Source organism: Hyperoodon ampullatus, assembly GCF_949752795.1.
Source record: "Hyperoodon ampullatus genome assembly, chromosome: 3".
Lineage (NCBI taxonomy): Eukaryota > Metazoa > Chordata > Mammalia > Artiodactyla > Ziphiidae > Hyperoodon > Hyperoodon ampullatus.
Window position 1 is genome coordinate 49,650,058 of NC_136916.1, and position 14,726 is coordinate 49,664,783.

The 14,726-nt window shown below is 44.1% G+C and overlaps 1 protein-coding gene across 1 annotated transcript in view; it reads right to left on the bottom strand.

Moving 5' to 3' along the window:
• Nucleotides 1-14,726, bottom strand: part of MYO1E (myosin IE) — a gene marked incomplete at its 5' end in the record, with an annotated part of 121,888 nt that overhangs the window by 24,896 nt on the left and 82,266 nt on the right. Inside the window, 5 exons of the mRNA XM_079699078.1 lie at nt 647-793; nt 7,082-7,227; nt 8,834-9,003; nt 9,213-9,327; nt 13,333-13,477. Of these exons, the coding sequence (XP_079555204.1) occupies nt 647-793; nt 7,082-7,227; nt 8,834-9,003; nt 9,213-9,327; nt 13,333-13,477 (723 nt within the window). The remainder of the gene's footprint in view (nt 1-646; nt 794-7,081; nt 7,228-8,833; nt 9,004-9,212; nt 9,328-13,332; nt 13,478-14,726) is intronic.

Sequence of the window (14,726 nt, forward strand, 5' to 3'; positions counted from 1 at the left end):
TACTCTGGCCTCTTCCTTGTGAGTAGGAAGAGTGGAGGATATCCCCATTTTATAGATGGGTAAATTATGAAGGAAAAAAAAGCCAAATAACTCACTCAGCAAACATGAGATTAGAAGTTCAACAGTCCTCCAGTGTCTGGTCCACAAGACAATGTTGTTAAAGCAAATGAAGGTGAAAGCCCAGACACAAGACACCAGCCATCCACAGCCCCCAAGTCTCCAAATGCCCCAGCAACACGCTGTATTATGCACTGATCTTGGGAACTTAAGCTCCACTCCAATCACTTTCTTCTGCTTCAGCCTTACACTACTTCTGCCTGCTCTGCTAAATAAAATATTCTTTTATCGGTGATATATAAAATCTGCCTTTTCCTGGCCTCACATCGGTGACCTTTGTTCAAAGGATAAGATACACTATCCAATGAAGTCATTATCTCACAGAAATGCAAAAGTGACATTTTCAAAGCCTGTGGCAACCATCCAGACTGTCTTCTGCAGGCCCTAAGAGTCCACGGGGGAAGTCAAGGCACCCAGGGCTCCTCAGAGTCACCCAAGCCAGTCAGACCCCATCCCCCCACCCCATAGGCCTCCCCTCCTCTCAGCCTGGACCTCAACAGTGAGATCAAGGCCCCAGATCCCAACTTACGTGTTGCTAAATTTCAGAGGTAGTTGCTTCTGGGTTTTTTCCTCATAACGCTTTGCTAAGAGGCTCAAGAACTCAGTTTTAAAGACGGATTCAAGCAAACTGTCATATTCTTGCTCATGAAGAATAAAGAGGTCATCCTGCATAGTACTGCAAAGAGATTGGAGAGACTTAATGAAAGTTGTAGTTTTGTTTATTCCATGATTTTTTCCACTTTTTTTTTTTTTTGCGGTACACGGGCCTCTCACTGTTGTGGCCTCTCCCGTTGCAGAGCACAGGCTCCTGACGCGCAGGCCCAGCTGCTCCGCGGCATGTGGGATCTTCCCGGACCGGGGCACGAACCCGTGTCCCCTGCAGGCGGACTCTCAACCACTGCGCCACCAGGGCAGCCCTCCACTCCTTTTTTAATCCTGTAAAATAGCACTAAATTTCTACTGTCTTTCTCTCTGTAATAACTGAAAATCTTTAAAACACAACACAATGAAGTATAAAAATAAAGTCACTAAAATCTGCTTTTAAAAGAAGTTTATAGCCCACCAAAAGCATAAGTGAAATATTCTCTCATATGACTCTTAAAATCAGGAATTTAAGGACAATTTGTCTGTATAAAAAAAAAAAGTTTGTTTTCAAACATCCCTACATCACAACCATGCTACCTGCACTAGGATTTGTTGTGATGAAGACCCTGACAGCCAGTGGTTTAATCTCTGTCACTCAAGAGCATGTGTAAAGGCAATTCAGGGCCAACATGACAGTTCTACAGTGCCTGGGAGCCAGGCGTCTACTCCTCCTCTTTACGGGTACGACCAGGAAGTTGTACAAGTCATTTCTGCTCACACCCCACTGGCCCGCACTGTGTCACTTGGTTACACCTAGGTGAAGGGAGCCTGGGAAATGTAGTCTCTGGGTGGGCTGCCAGCTATTAACATGGAAAGGAGAGAATGGGTATTACAGGACAGCTCACAATCTCCACTATACCTCCTTGTTCACGAATTTTTCCAAACTTGGAATTGGAATCTTTTCTTAAAGTGTGAGAATAATATACCTCAGAAGGTGTGGCCGCAAAGCTCCTATCATCTGCCTGTTTCTAGGCAGATGAAAAGTCTGGAATTGTCTTAATCACTTCAGTGACAGCAATTCAAAACTCCAAAAGGCACTTGTGTAAAAGTTGCTCCCAACAGCTCTGCCAAGTCATTTGGAATTAAAGAAATAAAGCCCCAGCATCCCAGCACAGGTCTAAGAAGACCTCTGCTTTAGGAAGGAGGGTGTACAATGGGGAAGAGGCAGAAAAGAAGCACCACTTTTTGGTGTGTGCGGTGGAGTGAAACTCCCATTTCAGCTGCCTGACTCATGTCTGGGCATGTCTGTTTGCCTGGCTGTACTTTAGGTGGGTGAGTGATTATTCAACAGGGTTATTAAATGAGTCCAACACAGGAAACCTTGAGTAGTTTAATGTGCTCAGATGTATTAGAAGTTTCATGATCATAAAGAAATAAAGCAAGCAGGCCAAAACATCAAGGTCAATTATCAGCATGAGTCTGGAAATGAGAAGAGGCTGTTTGGATACTTTGACTTCAACCAAATTCAAAAACCCCTCCCTTTGGTGACCCGAGTCAGAGAGTTAGGAAATCACCTTTACCCAGGCCAGGGTTTCAACTCATTCCCCTCTCCTCAGCCCAGGTTCCTAGATCTGAAAACAAAGCTTTCACATTTTTTTTTTCCTAAAAAATCAGACTTATGTTTGGACTTCACCCCCGTCTTATTCATATGCTCAACCTGCAATTCCTTACAGACGACTGGCATAGTAGGCCGTGTTGAAAGATGCTTTCCTAGTCTCTGGTTTGGCTGACTACTGGTTCTTTATCCTCTCGCCTTTGTGGCTTACTGTTGTACTGCTGACAACACTAGAAAATCTTGTTTCACTCCCTTAACCAAGATCTTCTTCACAAAAACATTCGTTACAAAACCCTGGGTAAACTCTCTTTTTTTTTTTTTTTAAAGCTGAAAAGTCAGTTTCAGGTAGGACGGCCCCTGCCTTTATTTCAGCCTTTTAAGAAAATGTTTCCTGCTTATGAAATAGATGCTCCTCCTTTTAGTAAACTGAAAACTACAAAGGTTAAAAAAAAAGAAGAAGAAAATAAACCTTATCCAGAATTCTACCACCCAGAGACACCAGTGGCACCAGTTGGGGATCCTACATTAATCTCTCTGAGAAAGTGCAGATACACGTGGTGTCAGGCCTCCTGGGAGAAGCTTCACCCAACCCCAGGGGAAAGGCTCACTGACATCTTTTGTGTCCCAGGAGTATCCTGGATACAGTCTCTCAACACCCGTAAGCTGTGTGCCCCATGTTTACTCAGGGCCTTGCTCCTCCTTCCAGGACGGGATGGAGCTCCTTAAGGCAGGGACTGTGTCTCGTTCACCTTCAGCTCCAGAGCTGAACACAAGGTAGGTGATCAGTCCAAAAACAGACAGAAATTCCAGGTTTCTAAAAGCTCAAAAGCCACAGCAAGGCAAGATTTCAGGAATGAGTCAGGTCAGCTGAACAAGCAGTGAAGCAGCCTGTTCTTCTTGCCAGAGGTTTAGGGCAATCAGGCAATGAAACAGTCTAGGCAAGAATGTGGTGCCCAGGGCAGCTGGAGCCTCTGTCTAAAGCCCCCTCCTCCAGGATGATTTCCCCAGTATGTACATGTACTGGAAAATCTACCGAACCAGACAGGCAGCCCCACAGCTTTTGGTTTAGGTCTCTGGGGGTCAGCTGTCAGGATGAGGAGGACTAGAGGCTTCATCAGAGAGAACCCCACATAGGAGATTTTATAATTCCAATCTCATCACATACAACAGGAAGGCAAAGAACATGGGCTATTGAAGTTTGTGGCCATCCTGCCAGCAAATTGAGTTTTTCAAGTAAGAGCAAGGCCAGGCCAGTATACGGTTCTTGGATAAGAAGCGGCTCTTGAAGCATCCTTCAAAAATTCATTCTGGGCCTTCTGTCAGCAGAATCCCCAAAGCCTTGGAAATCCGATGTCTCACCTGCATATCAGTGGGTCACTTCCTGATCGTCTCACCACGTCTTCAACCAAGACAGAAATGCAGGTGTCAGTGTTTTGGTCTAACTTTTATTTAGATAAGGATTTTCCTGGCCCTTTGAGTAACTGTAGTCTTTGTAGTTCTCTGAGCTATTGGGTCTAATCTATTTTTTTTCTTGTAAGTTAAAAAAACATTTTTCTTAAAATTTCAGTTATAAGTCAACTAGATATATTACCATTTATAAAAAGGTAAAGACTTTTTGGGCTTTCCTGGTGGCACAGTGGTTGGGAGTCCACCTGCCAATGCAGGGGACATGGGTTCGAGCCCTGGTCCAGGAAGATACCACATGCTGCGGAGCAACCAAGCCCGTGCGCCACAACTACTGAGCCTGTGCTCTAGAGCCCACAAGCCACAACTACTGAGCCCGTGCGCCTAGAAGCTGTGCTCCGCAACAAAAGAAGCCACTGCAATGAGAAGCCCGCGCACCGCAACGAAGAGTAGCCCCTGCTCTCCTCAACTACAGAAAGTCCGCACGCAGCAATGAAGGCCCAATGCAGCCAAAAAAACCCCAAAAAAACAAAAATCAAAAAGGTAAAGACTTCTAAAAATACGATGTCTATTAAAGGATTAGGAAAAACTTTTTATTATGAAAAATTTCAAATATCTAAAAAAGCAGAATAGCAGAATGAACTTCCACATGTCAGGTTTCAACAATGATCAAGCCACAGACAATCAAATGTATCTACAGTCTCATTCTCCCCACTTCCACACACCAGCTAGGTTTTAGAGCAGAGTATAAATATTATATTATTTTATCCTTAAATATTTCAGTCTGTATCTCTAAAAGATAAAGCTTCCTTAAATAAAAATAACCACAATACCATTATCACACATAAAGAAATGAACAATAAATCCTTCATATCAAATAGTTATGTTCACATGTCCCCAAATTGTCCCGTAATTTTTTTCGTATGGTTGGTTTGTTTGAATAGGGAGCTGTGAGCCAATTTGGCTTTCCCAGTAGTTGTAAGAGTTAGGGACGGGCTGAAAGATGAAGCTTGTAGGACACTTTGATAGTCTGAACTAGAAGAATCCATTAGGTGGTCATTCCAGCCAACAGCCAAGAAGTAAGCCTCCTAAAGTGTTCAAAACACGTTACAACTTTCTTCCTGAAGAGCTAGACAACTGTTAAAATTTTTCTCTATGCCAATACTGAAATACATTGAGCACACACACACACACACACACACACACACACACACACACACACACGTTCTCCTGGTACCACAATCCATTTCTACTCTGGATTCCATTTCACTACTCAATCCATTTCACACTCCACGACCCATGTGGTTGCATTCCTACCTTGGTTTAGATTACTAGCCTAACCCAACGGCTGAAGGAAATGCAGGAACAGTATTAATCTTCGCAAGTTGGGGCTCAGTAACTGTAACATGCAGATATAACAAGTTTAAATGACTCAGGCTCTTTTTTCCCCCTAGATCCAGAACAAATTTCAGGCTAAGTACCTCATTTTATTACATCCTCTAACAAGGAAAGACCATAAGGAAGCAAATGTCGAGAATACTAAAGAGAAATGCAGAAATACTAAAGAAATAATAGTATTTCTCTTTAGAAATACTAAAGAGAAAGCAGAAAAAGAATCTGATTTTACTATGAGACACTGTATCCCCAGAGGCTGAGAGAGGAGGGAAAAAAAAAAAGAAGGAACAAACTTGAGTGTGAATATCCCAAACCTTGATAAGCCTCAAAGACTTGATCAATAAGATATTAAGTGTCAAAGTGCTTGATACAAATGTAGGCCTATGATGATCAAGCACTCCTTGATGGTCTGAAGGCTGCAGACAGACCTGGGCAATAATAATAGAAAGAACAACGATCATTCTCAGAGTAATCAGCACATGTGCCCCAAAGCTGTGACTCCTGGTCTTATAGCCACGGCTACTGCCAAGTGTGCACAGCACGTTTCAGCTCATCCAGCTTAGCCCAGGTATAGCTGGTCCCCATGCAAGAAAAAAAGAGAAGCTTCCAGCTGGGTTCCTTTGACCAGCAAGGGCAGCCTTAGGGCCCAGCTAGCCAGGAGACTGTGGCCAGCAGGTCATGGCCCACGAGCTGAATTCTCAGAAAGACCTTTGAGGAAAACCCGACAGCACCCAGAGCGTTTCAGTGAAATCCATGGCACTGAGACCCACCTGAGGCGGGGCTGCCAAAGGCTGCTGATGGACTCATCTGCTTAGTTCTACCACATCCTGAACGGAAGGGGTTTAAACTCTTAACCTCACTGTACTGCCTGGCTCTTTATCAGGAAAATTGGGAACAGATAGAATCAGAAACCACAGTGACACAGGCAAGAATGGACACCACTTAAAATCTGCTTTGGATTATCACACTGGAGCCAGGATTTCTAGCCTGGTAAATCAGATGCCTGAGCACACAAAACCCCTGCTTTTTCCTAAGAGCAGGAGTTTTGTCTTCTATGTGGAATAAGAGTTCCAAATTCCAGGAAGACATGTTCACAGGTAACCAGAACATCTCTGATTTTAATGCAATGGCAGCCTGAAGAAGCTTGCCATGAGAGAGGCAGTGGTATCCTCAGAAGGGCCAGGGACGTGACTCAAGGAGGAAGCTACTGGGCTCAAAGGGGCCTTTCTTCCTCTTTTCTTAGCCTTCTGTGGACTGAGAGGATTTCCTCTCATCAGAGGGAACTTAGTCTGAGAGTTATTAGCAGGGGACTTAGGGAAGTCTCAGCATGCATAGAAGCCCCTCTGCCAAAAGAAAGCCATAGTGCTGACAGGAAGAGCAAGGGCCCCTACCTGTGAACCTGGAGTTGAAGGAAGCATTTGGCAATGACTCCAGGGCTATAGATTATGGAGACCAATTTGTACTCTCCCCATGGGTATTAACAGGCATAAAGGGCTTCAAGGAGTCCAAAGAAACTTCCCACCTAGGACAGTCAGAAGTCACAGCAAACTAAAAAGCAGTACTGATGACCTAATGTCCACCTGTGCTTGGGCCTTTCCTGGTGAAACGGGTTAGGTCTTCAACAGGGGCGAGGTGGGCTTGGGGGCAGGGCTCGAAACATTGGCCCTACTTCAATAACAGCAATTGTGCTGGTTGTTTCACATACTACATTTATTTCTCAAATTTTATGGGAACAAAGGATCTGGGTATCCCTTGATCAGGGCAAATTTTTCTCGTCATCTTGGGACTCCCTGAGAGCCATGAAGATGAGCTCTTCTTTGGGAAGGGGAGGAAACTGGGTTCGCTTCATCATGATTTTTACAACTGGGGAGCCTGACTGGGCCTTTCTCTAGGCTGTGTTTGGAACAGCGGTTGGTGATGTTGAGGACAGACAGGGCTCCCCTGACCCCAGCCCTGGCCACTCACCTGAGGGACACAGACAAGATCCTCTCCATCTCGATTCTCCGCTTCAGCACCTCCTTCACAAGGCCTTTGTCTGGACCCTGCTTGACCTTTTCTCGTCCAATTAAGTACAAGCATTTCGGAGTAAGAAGCAAGTCTCGCTTTACGCTCTGTAAGGAGAGGTGTTTTAAAAAGTGTCAGAGTGAAAATGCTCCACACAAAGGGCATTTGTGACCAGGTGAAGGGACGCTGCTTTAGGTAGTGAACTTCCACTACCATCGGATGGCCATTCCATTTATCATCTAAGTCCCTCGAGAGCAAAAGGGGACACTGTTCATGATTCTTAGGTTGACATATGTAAAATTGCTGATACTTGACTCTCTTTGACTTACAAAAATGGCAGACCATCAGGACAACACCTAAGGTATCAGGGCAAACCAACACATAGGACGACCCGACCAATGATCTGCTGCAGAATGTTTCTCTCTCAGGGATCCGTGCATATATAAATTTTGTGAGCCCATGAAATTTTTAATTTTTAAAATTGATAAATTTTCATTTCAATGACAATCCTTAAAAATCTAATATAAACATACTGTATTATACTCAAATACTACTTAGAGACTTAAGCACTCATGTTTGCATTCAAATCTGCCACCAGAGCAGCTGGTACCATACTCGGGTTGTAAGGAATGATTTGGTTTTGGCAAAACAACATCATCCTTCTTGTGAAATTAATACTGTTATTTATTTCATTATTTTTTTTCCTGACCAAAAAAACAAACAAGAACCAACACACATAAAAAGCTCTTAATGGGCCCATAAGCTATTGTGGCTTCATATTTCACTATTAGGGTCAAGATTTTATCAGGCAAAAGAAAATGTCTAAGAGGTAAAAAAAAAAAAAAAAAAAAAAATCAGCTGGCCCCCAGTGGCTCTGTGAAAGCCCTGCATAGTCATTTGCTCAGGGAAAATGGGTAAGAACACTTCACTTTAAATTCTGAATCTTTCGATCCAATGAGCCTACTCCTATCAATTTATTCTAAAAGCATCAGTAGACAAATGCACAAAGACATGTGAAAGGATGCTCACTGCATCCTTTTATTTACGATGGTTAAAAAAACAAAAAGCCCACTGAGAAAAGAATAATGAGAAACTATAGTGAAGCGGGCTTCCCTGGTGGCGCAGTGGTTGAGAGTCCGCCTGCCGATGCAGGGGACACGGGTTCGTGCCCCGGTCCGGGAAGATCCCACATGCCACGGAGTGGCTGGGCCCGTGAGCCATGGCCGTTGAGCCTGCGCGTCCGGAGCCTGTGCTCCGCAATGGGAGAGCCCACAACAGTGAGAGGCCCGCGTACCGAAAAAAAAAAATATATATATATATATATATAGTGAAGCAACTGTTGAATTGGATACTATGCAGCTAAACAAAATAATTTATATTGACACATCTATTAATATGGAAAGTTCCCCCTGGCATATTTTAAGAGCAAAACAACCTAGGACATAAACCAGCATGTAAGGTAGATCTCATTTTTGTAAAACTAAATATACAAATGTATGCCTGCAAAAAAAGTTCTAATGGATACACACAAAATGTTAACAGTGATTGTTTCTGGGTACAGGTGGCTACTTTTCTTTTGGCTTATCTGCATTTTCTAAATTTGTCTGCGACGAGCATGTTCTGTTTTGGTAATCAGAAAAGCAAAATTACGAGTTATTTTTAAAACTAAGGAATCTGTTTGGTGACTCTCAGAGGTGGGCAGTCAGCGTGTACCTTGAACCTCCTGTCATACTTGGTCACTGTGTCTGCAAAATCAATCTTCTCTCTCTTGCCCACAAACTGCTGGAGTTCCGGGTGCTCTTCCATCCCTATGTAGTCCCCGATGAAGTTCCTGTTAATACTGTTTCTCCTCCTCTCCTTCTTGTTCAACAGGAGGTCAGAGGCTGCAATTCCCAAAAGGGCAGAGAAGGGAGAAGGATCAGTCCCCGAGGAGAAGGAGGAAAATGCTCAGTGTGGAAAGACACAGAGAAACTCTAAATGAATGCAAGGTTTTAACACACATTATATGCAAAGTAAAATGAACTTGTAATTCGTCTAAGTTCAAAAGTATTCTTAGATTTGGTAAATTCATGAAACAAAATGACTACAATACCCTCTTCTCTCATTTGGACATATTTCTTCCGGGCCACGAATTTCCTCCATGATTTCTGTATCACTCGAGCATACCCATCGTACTTTCGCTCTCTCATTTCTTCTAGAAGAAAGAGCTGTGAATATAGAGAAGACCGATGTGAGCCAATTCACAGGACCTGAACATCACTTTTTTGGGTATTTCAGGGACACTCAGTTTAGCTGAGGACATAATGGGGAGCAGCCTCTCAGACTCATCAACAAAGGTGAAAAAATGTGTTTATGATCACTATAACTTTTATATATACATAGTCTTTTAATATAATATATATTATAATACTATAATATAATATACATATTCTTTTAACAAAAAACATAGTGGAAAATAGCTGGATCTGAGTGTATTCACTTGGACCTTAATGATGGTGTCTGCCCTGCCTTGCTCATAACCTCTGTGAGAATCAAATGAGTGATTCAGCACTTATCTACTTATTTCCCACCTCGATCCAAAGAGGATATTAAGTGGCTTGATCAAATGAGCTCGTGGAGGCAGTTGTTTAGTGCTGCCTATAGCGTCTTACTAGAATTTTCCAGCTTTTGCAAGAGCAGAGCCTGTGCTGCAGTGGAAAGAGGGCTGCCCTCCTCTTGGTTCCATGAAAGAAGTATAGACTTCCTGCCTCATAGAAATCTCCAAGGAGTCACTGGGGCAGGGATAATAACCAGTGACTGGAGCTGGACTTAAGATGTGTTAGTTAGGACTTAGATTCACCAAGAGGGGCTGGAGATTGTTTTAGTTAAGGGCTCATATCAGACACTGGCAGGTGTTGAGACTCAGGCAACCTTAACGATGAATACTGATTTCTGCACCCCACTCAACAAAGCTCTGGAATAACGAAGATGACAGCAAGCAGCTGTAATGAACCGAGTGCCCACTACAGGTCAGGAGTCATTCTAGATGCTTTACACACATTCTTCCATTCAACCACTCAACAACTACATGAACCACATATTTGTGTTATCTCCATTTTACAGATGAGAACATTGGAACTAAGATTGGGTGAGGCTGGAAAGTGAACCAAGGTCTTTGGACGTACAAGTCTTTCTCTGTAAATCTGCATCTAATCAACTCGTAAAATGGTGGGAAACTCTCATTCACCTAGAAAGTGGTTTACATGACTCTCTAGGAACAAAAATAAAACGGACCAATAAAAACCCAAAGTAATGATGATGAATGTCATTGTTAAAATGTTCCAGAAGTATAAACAAGTGAATTTGGTTTGAAGGCAGCTGGGCTTGATTTGTTGTCTCTTGTTTGTCTGGGTCTGTACCCTGGAGCCACATCGATCTCCCCCTGACACTCAGCTTCTCCTTCTCACATCCCCAGCTGTGTCAAAACCACATCTCAAACTCAAAATACCAAGAGAGGGGCACTTCATTCCACAGCCATCAGTGCCATATACAATAAGCACAAGGAACATATTTCCAAAGCAAAAGACTTTTAACAATTGGACAGAATGTTTAAAATCTGAGCACCGCGGTCGACTGGAAGATTATCTGTTGGTGTTTCTTATCTTGTGTGTTGGGTTGCTGGGTAAGTCTTGTTTTCTTCTTCTTTCCCAGAACTATTTTGGGAGTGTCATAGAAAATACACTTGTGACTCAGAAAGGATGAAGATGCAACCAGTTCCCAGCTTCCTACAGACGAGTTCAAAGATTATCTGGTTTTTAGGTTCTTTCTAAAAGCCATACAGGTTAGAAATCAGGGAGATTCAAGAAGAAAAAGAGAGAGAGAGAGAGAGAGAGGAAAAAAAAAAAGCAAAAATCATGGACACATGTAACAAATAAAACCAAACCAAACCCTCTGGTGCCTGATGTCTAATGTGGGTTCTTAAAAGCAAATGGGTTACTTTGTAAATTCAGCACATTTACTATAAAAATCAAGGCGAGATCACAGGGTAGATTTTTAAAAACCATTTTTCTTTTTTTGGCCTCACCATGCGGCAGGCAGGATCTTAGTTCCCCAACTAGGGATCGAACCCATGCCCCCTGCAGTGGAAGTGTGGAGTCTTAACCATTGGACCGCCAGGGAGGTCCCTAAAAACCAATTTTTGTAAAAGTATTTGCAATGTCAGGGCTAGATGTGGATGGATGAGTGATGGTGGTGGGGAGAGAGTAGTGATAATGGGATTTGTGTGCGTGTGTAAAAAGATGGGGGAGAGGACAGTCAAGCGATGGTAAAAAGCAATTGGGAGGAAGACACGGAAAAGAAAAACCAAAAATAAATCTTGATTTTTGAAGTAAAATCTCAAAGCTCAACTGAATCAGAAAAAAAAGTATGAAAAATATTGAGGCTGTTTTTGTGAAAATTTAGCAAGTCAAAAGAGTAAAAGTGGGTATAAAACAACAGAAGAGTTCTCCATTGTACCAGTAAATCACTCCATCCTGTTTTAGAAAGAACAGGAACTGTTCTGTGGGTTGCTTAATGGTGTATGACACAACATTTTCATTTTATAATTGGAAATGAAATTACTGTGAAGCTACAAATAACTCAAAGTGAAAAATGCTACCACAAACTTTTCATAAATGGGTTCTATCGATGTGTGCCACTTATTTATTAAACAACCTTTACAGTTCATAAAGCCATTCAGTTACAACCATTAGCATTTCTGATCTAGGGCTGATCCTGTGAGGCAGGCAGAACAGCAGCCATGGGGCCCACTGTAAAGGAGAAAACTCACTGCGAGACCAGAATTTGCCTAGAGTCAAGTGTTTCCATTATGACCAACACTGCAAGTTCTCATGGTACTTCCCCTTGATATGGTGACTAATTTTGCCAAATTCACCAAAGACTCCTGAAATGGGAGTCTTGTGATTATTACAGGAATCTCAAGAAATGGTGATGCCCAGCCCCGGTTAGTTCCAGCAGTTTCTCCAACTTAAAAAGGAGTATCTGGGCTTCCCTGGTGGCGCAGTGGTTGGGAGTCCGCCTGCCGATGCAGGGGACACGGGTTCATGCTCCAGACCGGGAAGATCCCACATGCCGCGGAGTGGCTGGGCCCGTGAGCCATGGCCGCTGAGCCTGTGCGTCCGGAGCCTGTGCTCCGCAACGGGAGAGGCCACAGCAGTGGAGGCCCGTGTACCGCAAAAAAAAAAAAAAAGCATCTTGATTAGTTGCTAATAAAACTCTTAAAAAAAAAAAAAAAAAGAGAGAGTATGTTTGGGACTTCCCTGGCGGTCCACTGGTGAGGACTCCATGCTTCCACCGCAGGGGGCACGGGTTCCACCCCTGGCCGGGGAACTAATAATCCACATGCCACCCAGTGCAGCCAAAAAAAAAAAGTGTCTTCATTCCACAGCCCCAGAGCTATGGGGCAGAACTGAGGGGCTGGGTTGGGTTCCTGCTCAAACTGAGAACTTCCTGTGGATGGACGTTCATTAGTGACCGTCAGAGTGACCACACCCTCATCAGGAAAGATTAAGAAGTTCCACTAAATTAATCTGTGGAGGCCTGATAAGTTTGCAAATTGTTAAACCTATATGTTTGAATTCCTTACTGGTAAATATCCCTGTCCTTTAAGCCCAGAGATTTCTCCTTCTACCTACTGGTCCCCTGAAAGTCCTTTCCGGGCTTCCTCATGGTCTTCAAGATACAGTTCTGGAAACTGTCACTCCCAGGCCCTGCTCCCCCTTTAAGGAGGAAGCCTGGGCCTGCGTTACACAACCTGCTTGGTGTCACCCAGGTGAGGATGTAGGTTTACCCAAGCCTCCTTTGTGGGCAAAGAAGTACCTATTAGCTTAGGCACCACTGGACACTAAAAATAACTACTGGGATCTTCCTATGAGCCACTTTCCTCATGAGGCTCTGAGTGCACAAAAGCACACAAAACACTCCCTGACCTTAAGGTGATGACGTCTAGAATGGGAGAGAGACTTTAAGTAAGAAAAGAAAATAGCTTTGTATCCATGCTGAGGGCTCTGGGGCGTGGAGAATGGCCTATGCTTAGACTGGGAGCAGTGGAAAGCCTTCTTTGAGGAGCCCACATTTAAGGCATGAACAGCAGGATGAGGAAAAGAAGCCAGCCACGCCATGGGCAGGGGGCCGACAGGGGCTGTGGGGAGAGGGGCGGCCCTGAGGAAACTCACAGACTCGGGGGCTTTGACGAACACTTTGCTCTTCCCGAGCTGGAACTGGTCACTGTCCATGTTGACAGACTGCAGCAAGTGGAGGACACCTTGTTTCTCATCTCCTCTCCACGAAGGCCAGGTGGCTTTGGTCAGAATGGCGTACCTGTGAGGACAATGAGGGAGAGGAAGATCAGGCTCAGCCTGGACCACCCCCCAAAGGCGCTCGGTGCTGCTAGGGTCCTAGCCATCCCCTCACCTCCCTTCCAAGGCTCAGGGATGGACCTCGACAACTGCAAAAATCCACTGGGTCCGGATTGCCCATTTCAGAGCTGCCTCCTAACTCCTTCCTTATCTGACCACTTCCACGCGAAGGCCCTGGAGAAAATCTGCTTTTCCTTTCTACCACTGTCTAAAAATAGCATTCCTGAAGGTCCCCAGTGACACTCTTCCAGCAAAATCAGTCTTTTCTCGATACCAATTTCCCCTGATGTCTCAGGAGCACTTAACAGTCAATGTGAAGAGTTTTACAAAGCTCCCCATAAGCAGCTGTTATGATTACGATGGGTCAACTTTCATCTTTGGAGTTCTCTGCATCTTGAGTCAGGAGGCCCTGGTGATCTGGTCCTCGGCTATTCTCCAATCTCGTCTCTCTACTGTCCTCGGGCTCACCACGTTCCTGGGAGGACGGCCTCTTCTTCATGCACGTTCAACACTTTCCCTCCTCAGAGCCTTCACCCATGCTGTTCCCTCTACCAGGTGTGCTGTTCTCCAAACTCCTCAGGTGGCTGGCTCCCACTCAGGGGGTGCTCCCCTTCAGTGACCCTTCAAGAGAGGCCTTTGGGGTGGACCCAAGCAAACACTGTCCCCCTGCTATTCTCTCTCATAGAAAATAATACTTTTCCTTCAGAGCATGTATCATAACTCATAATGATAAGTCATGTTGGCACCTATTTGGTTAACTCATGCCACCCCCATGGGGACAAGAGCTCCGTAAATGGGAGCTCACCTTGCACATGTGGCACCTTACACAATGCCAGGCACACAGCAGTAAGAACTAACATGAAGGGCTCCAACACTATAGGGTGCTCTCTGCATCAGGTGCTATTCTTGGTGCGTTAGATCCTTGATCTCATTTTATTCCTACAGCAACCTCATCCAGTTGGTCTTTCCACTTTGCAAAGCAGGAAACACAGGCAACTAGAGACCCACTCAAGGCTACTTAGCTAGTAGGAGTCATAGCTGGGATTTGAACCCCAAGCTGTTTCTTTCATGATGGCACTACATACAAGGCATGGATTGGTATACAGGTAAATATTCCCTTTAAAGATGATACAGTCTACTACACATGTCTATGTTAGAAACATCATAATTATGTAAGAAGCTAGTCTAACAGAGGAGACAGAAGCACATTA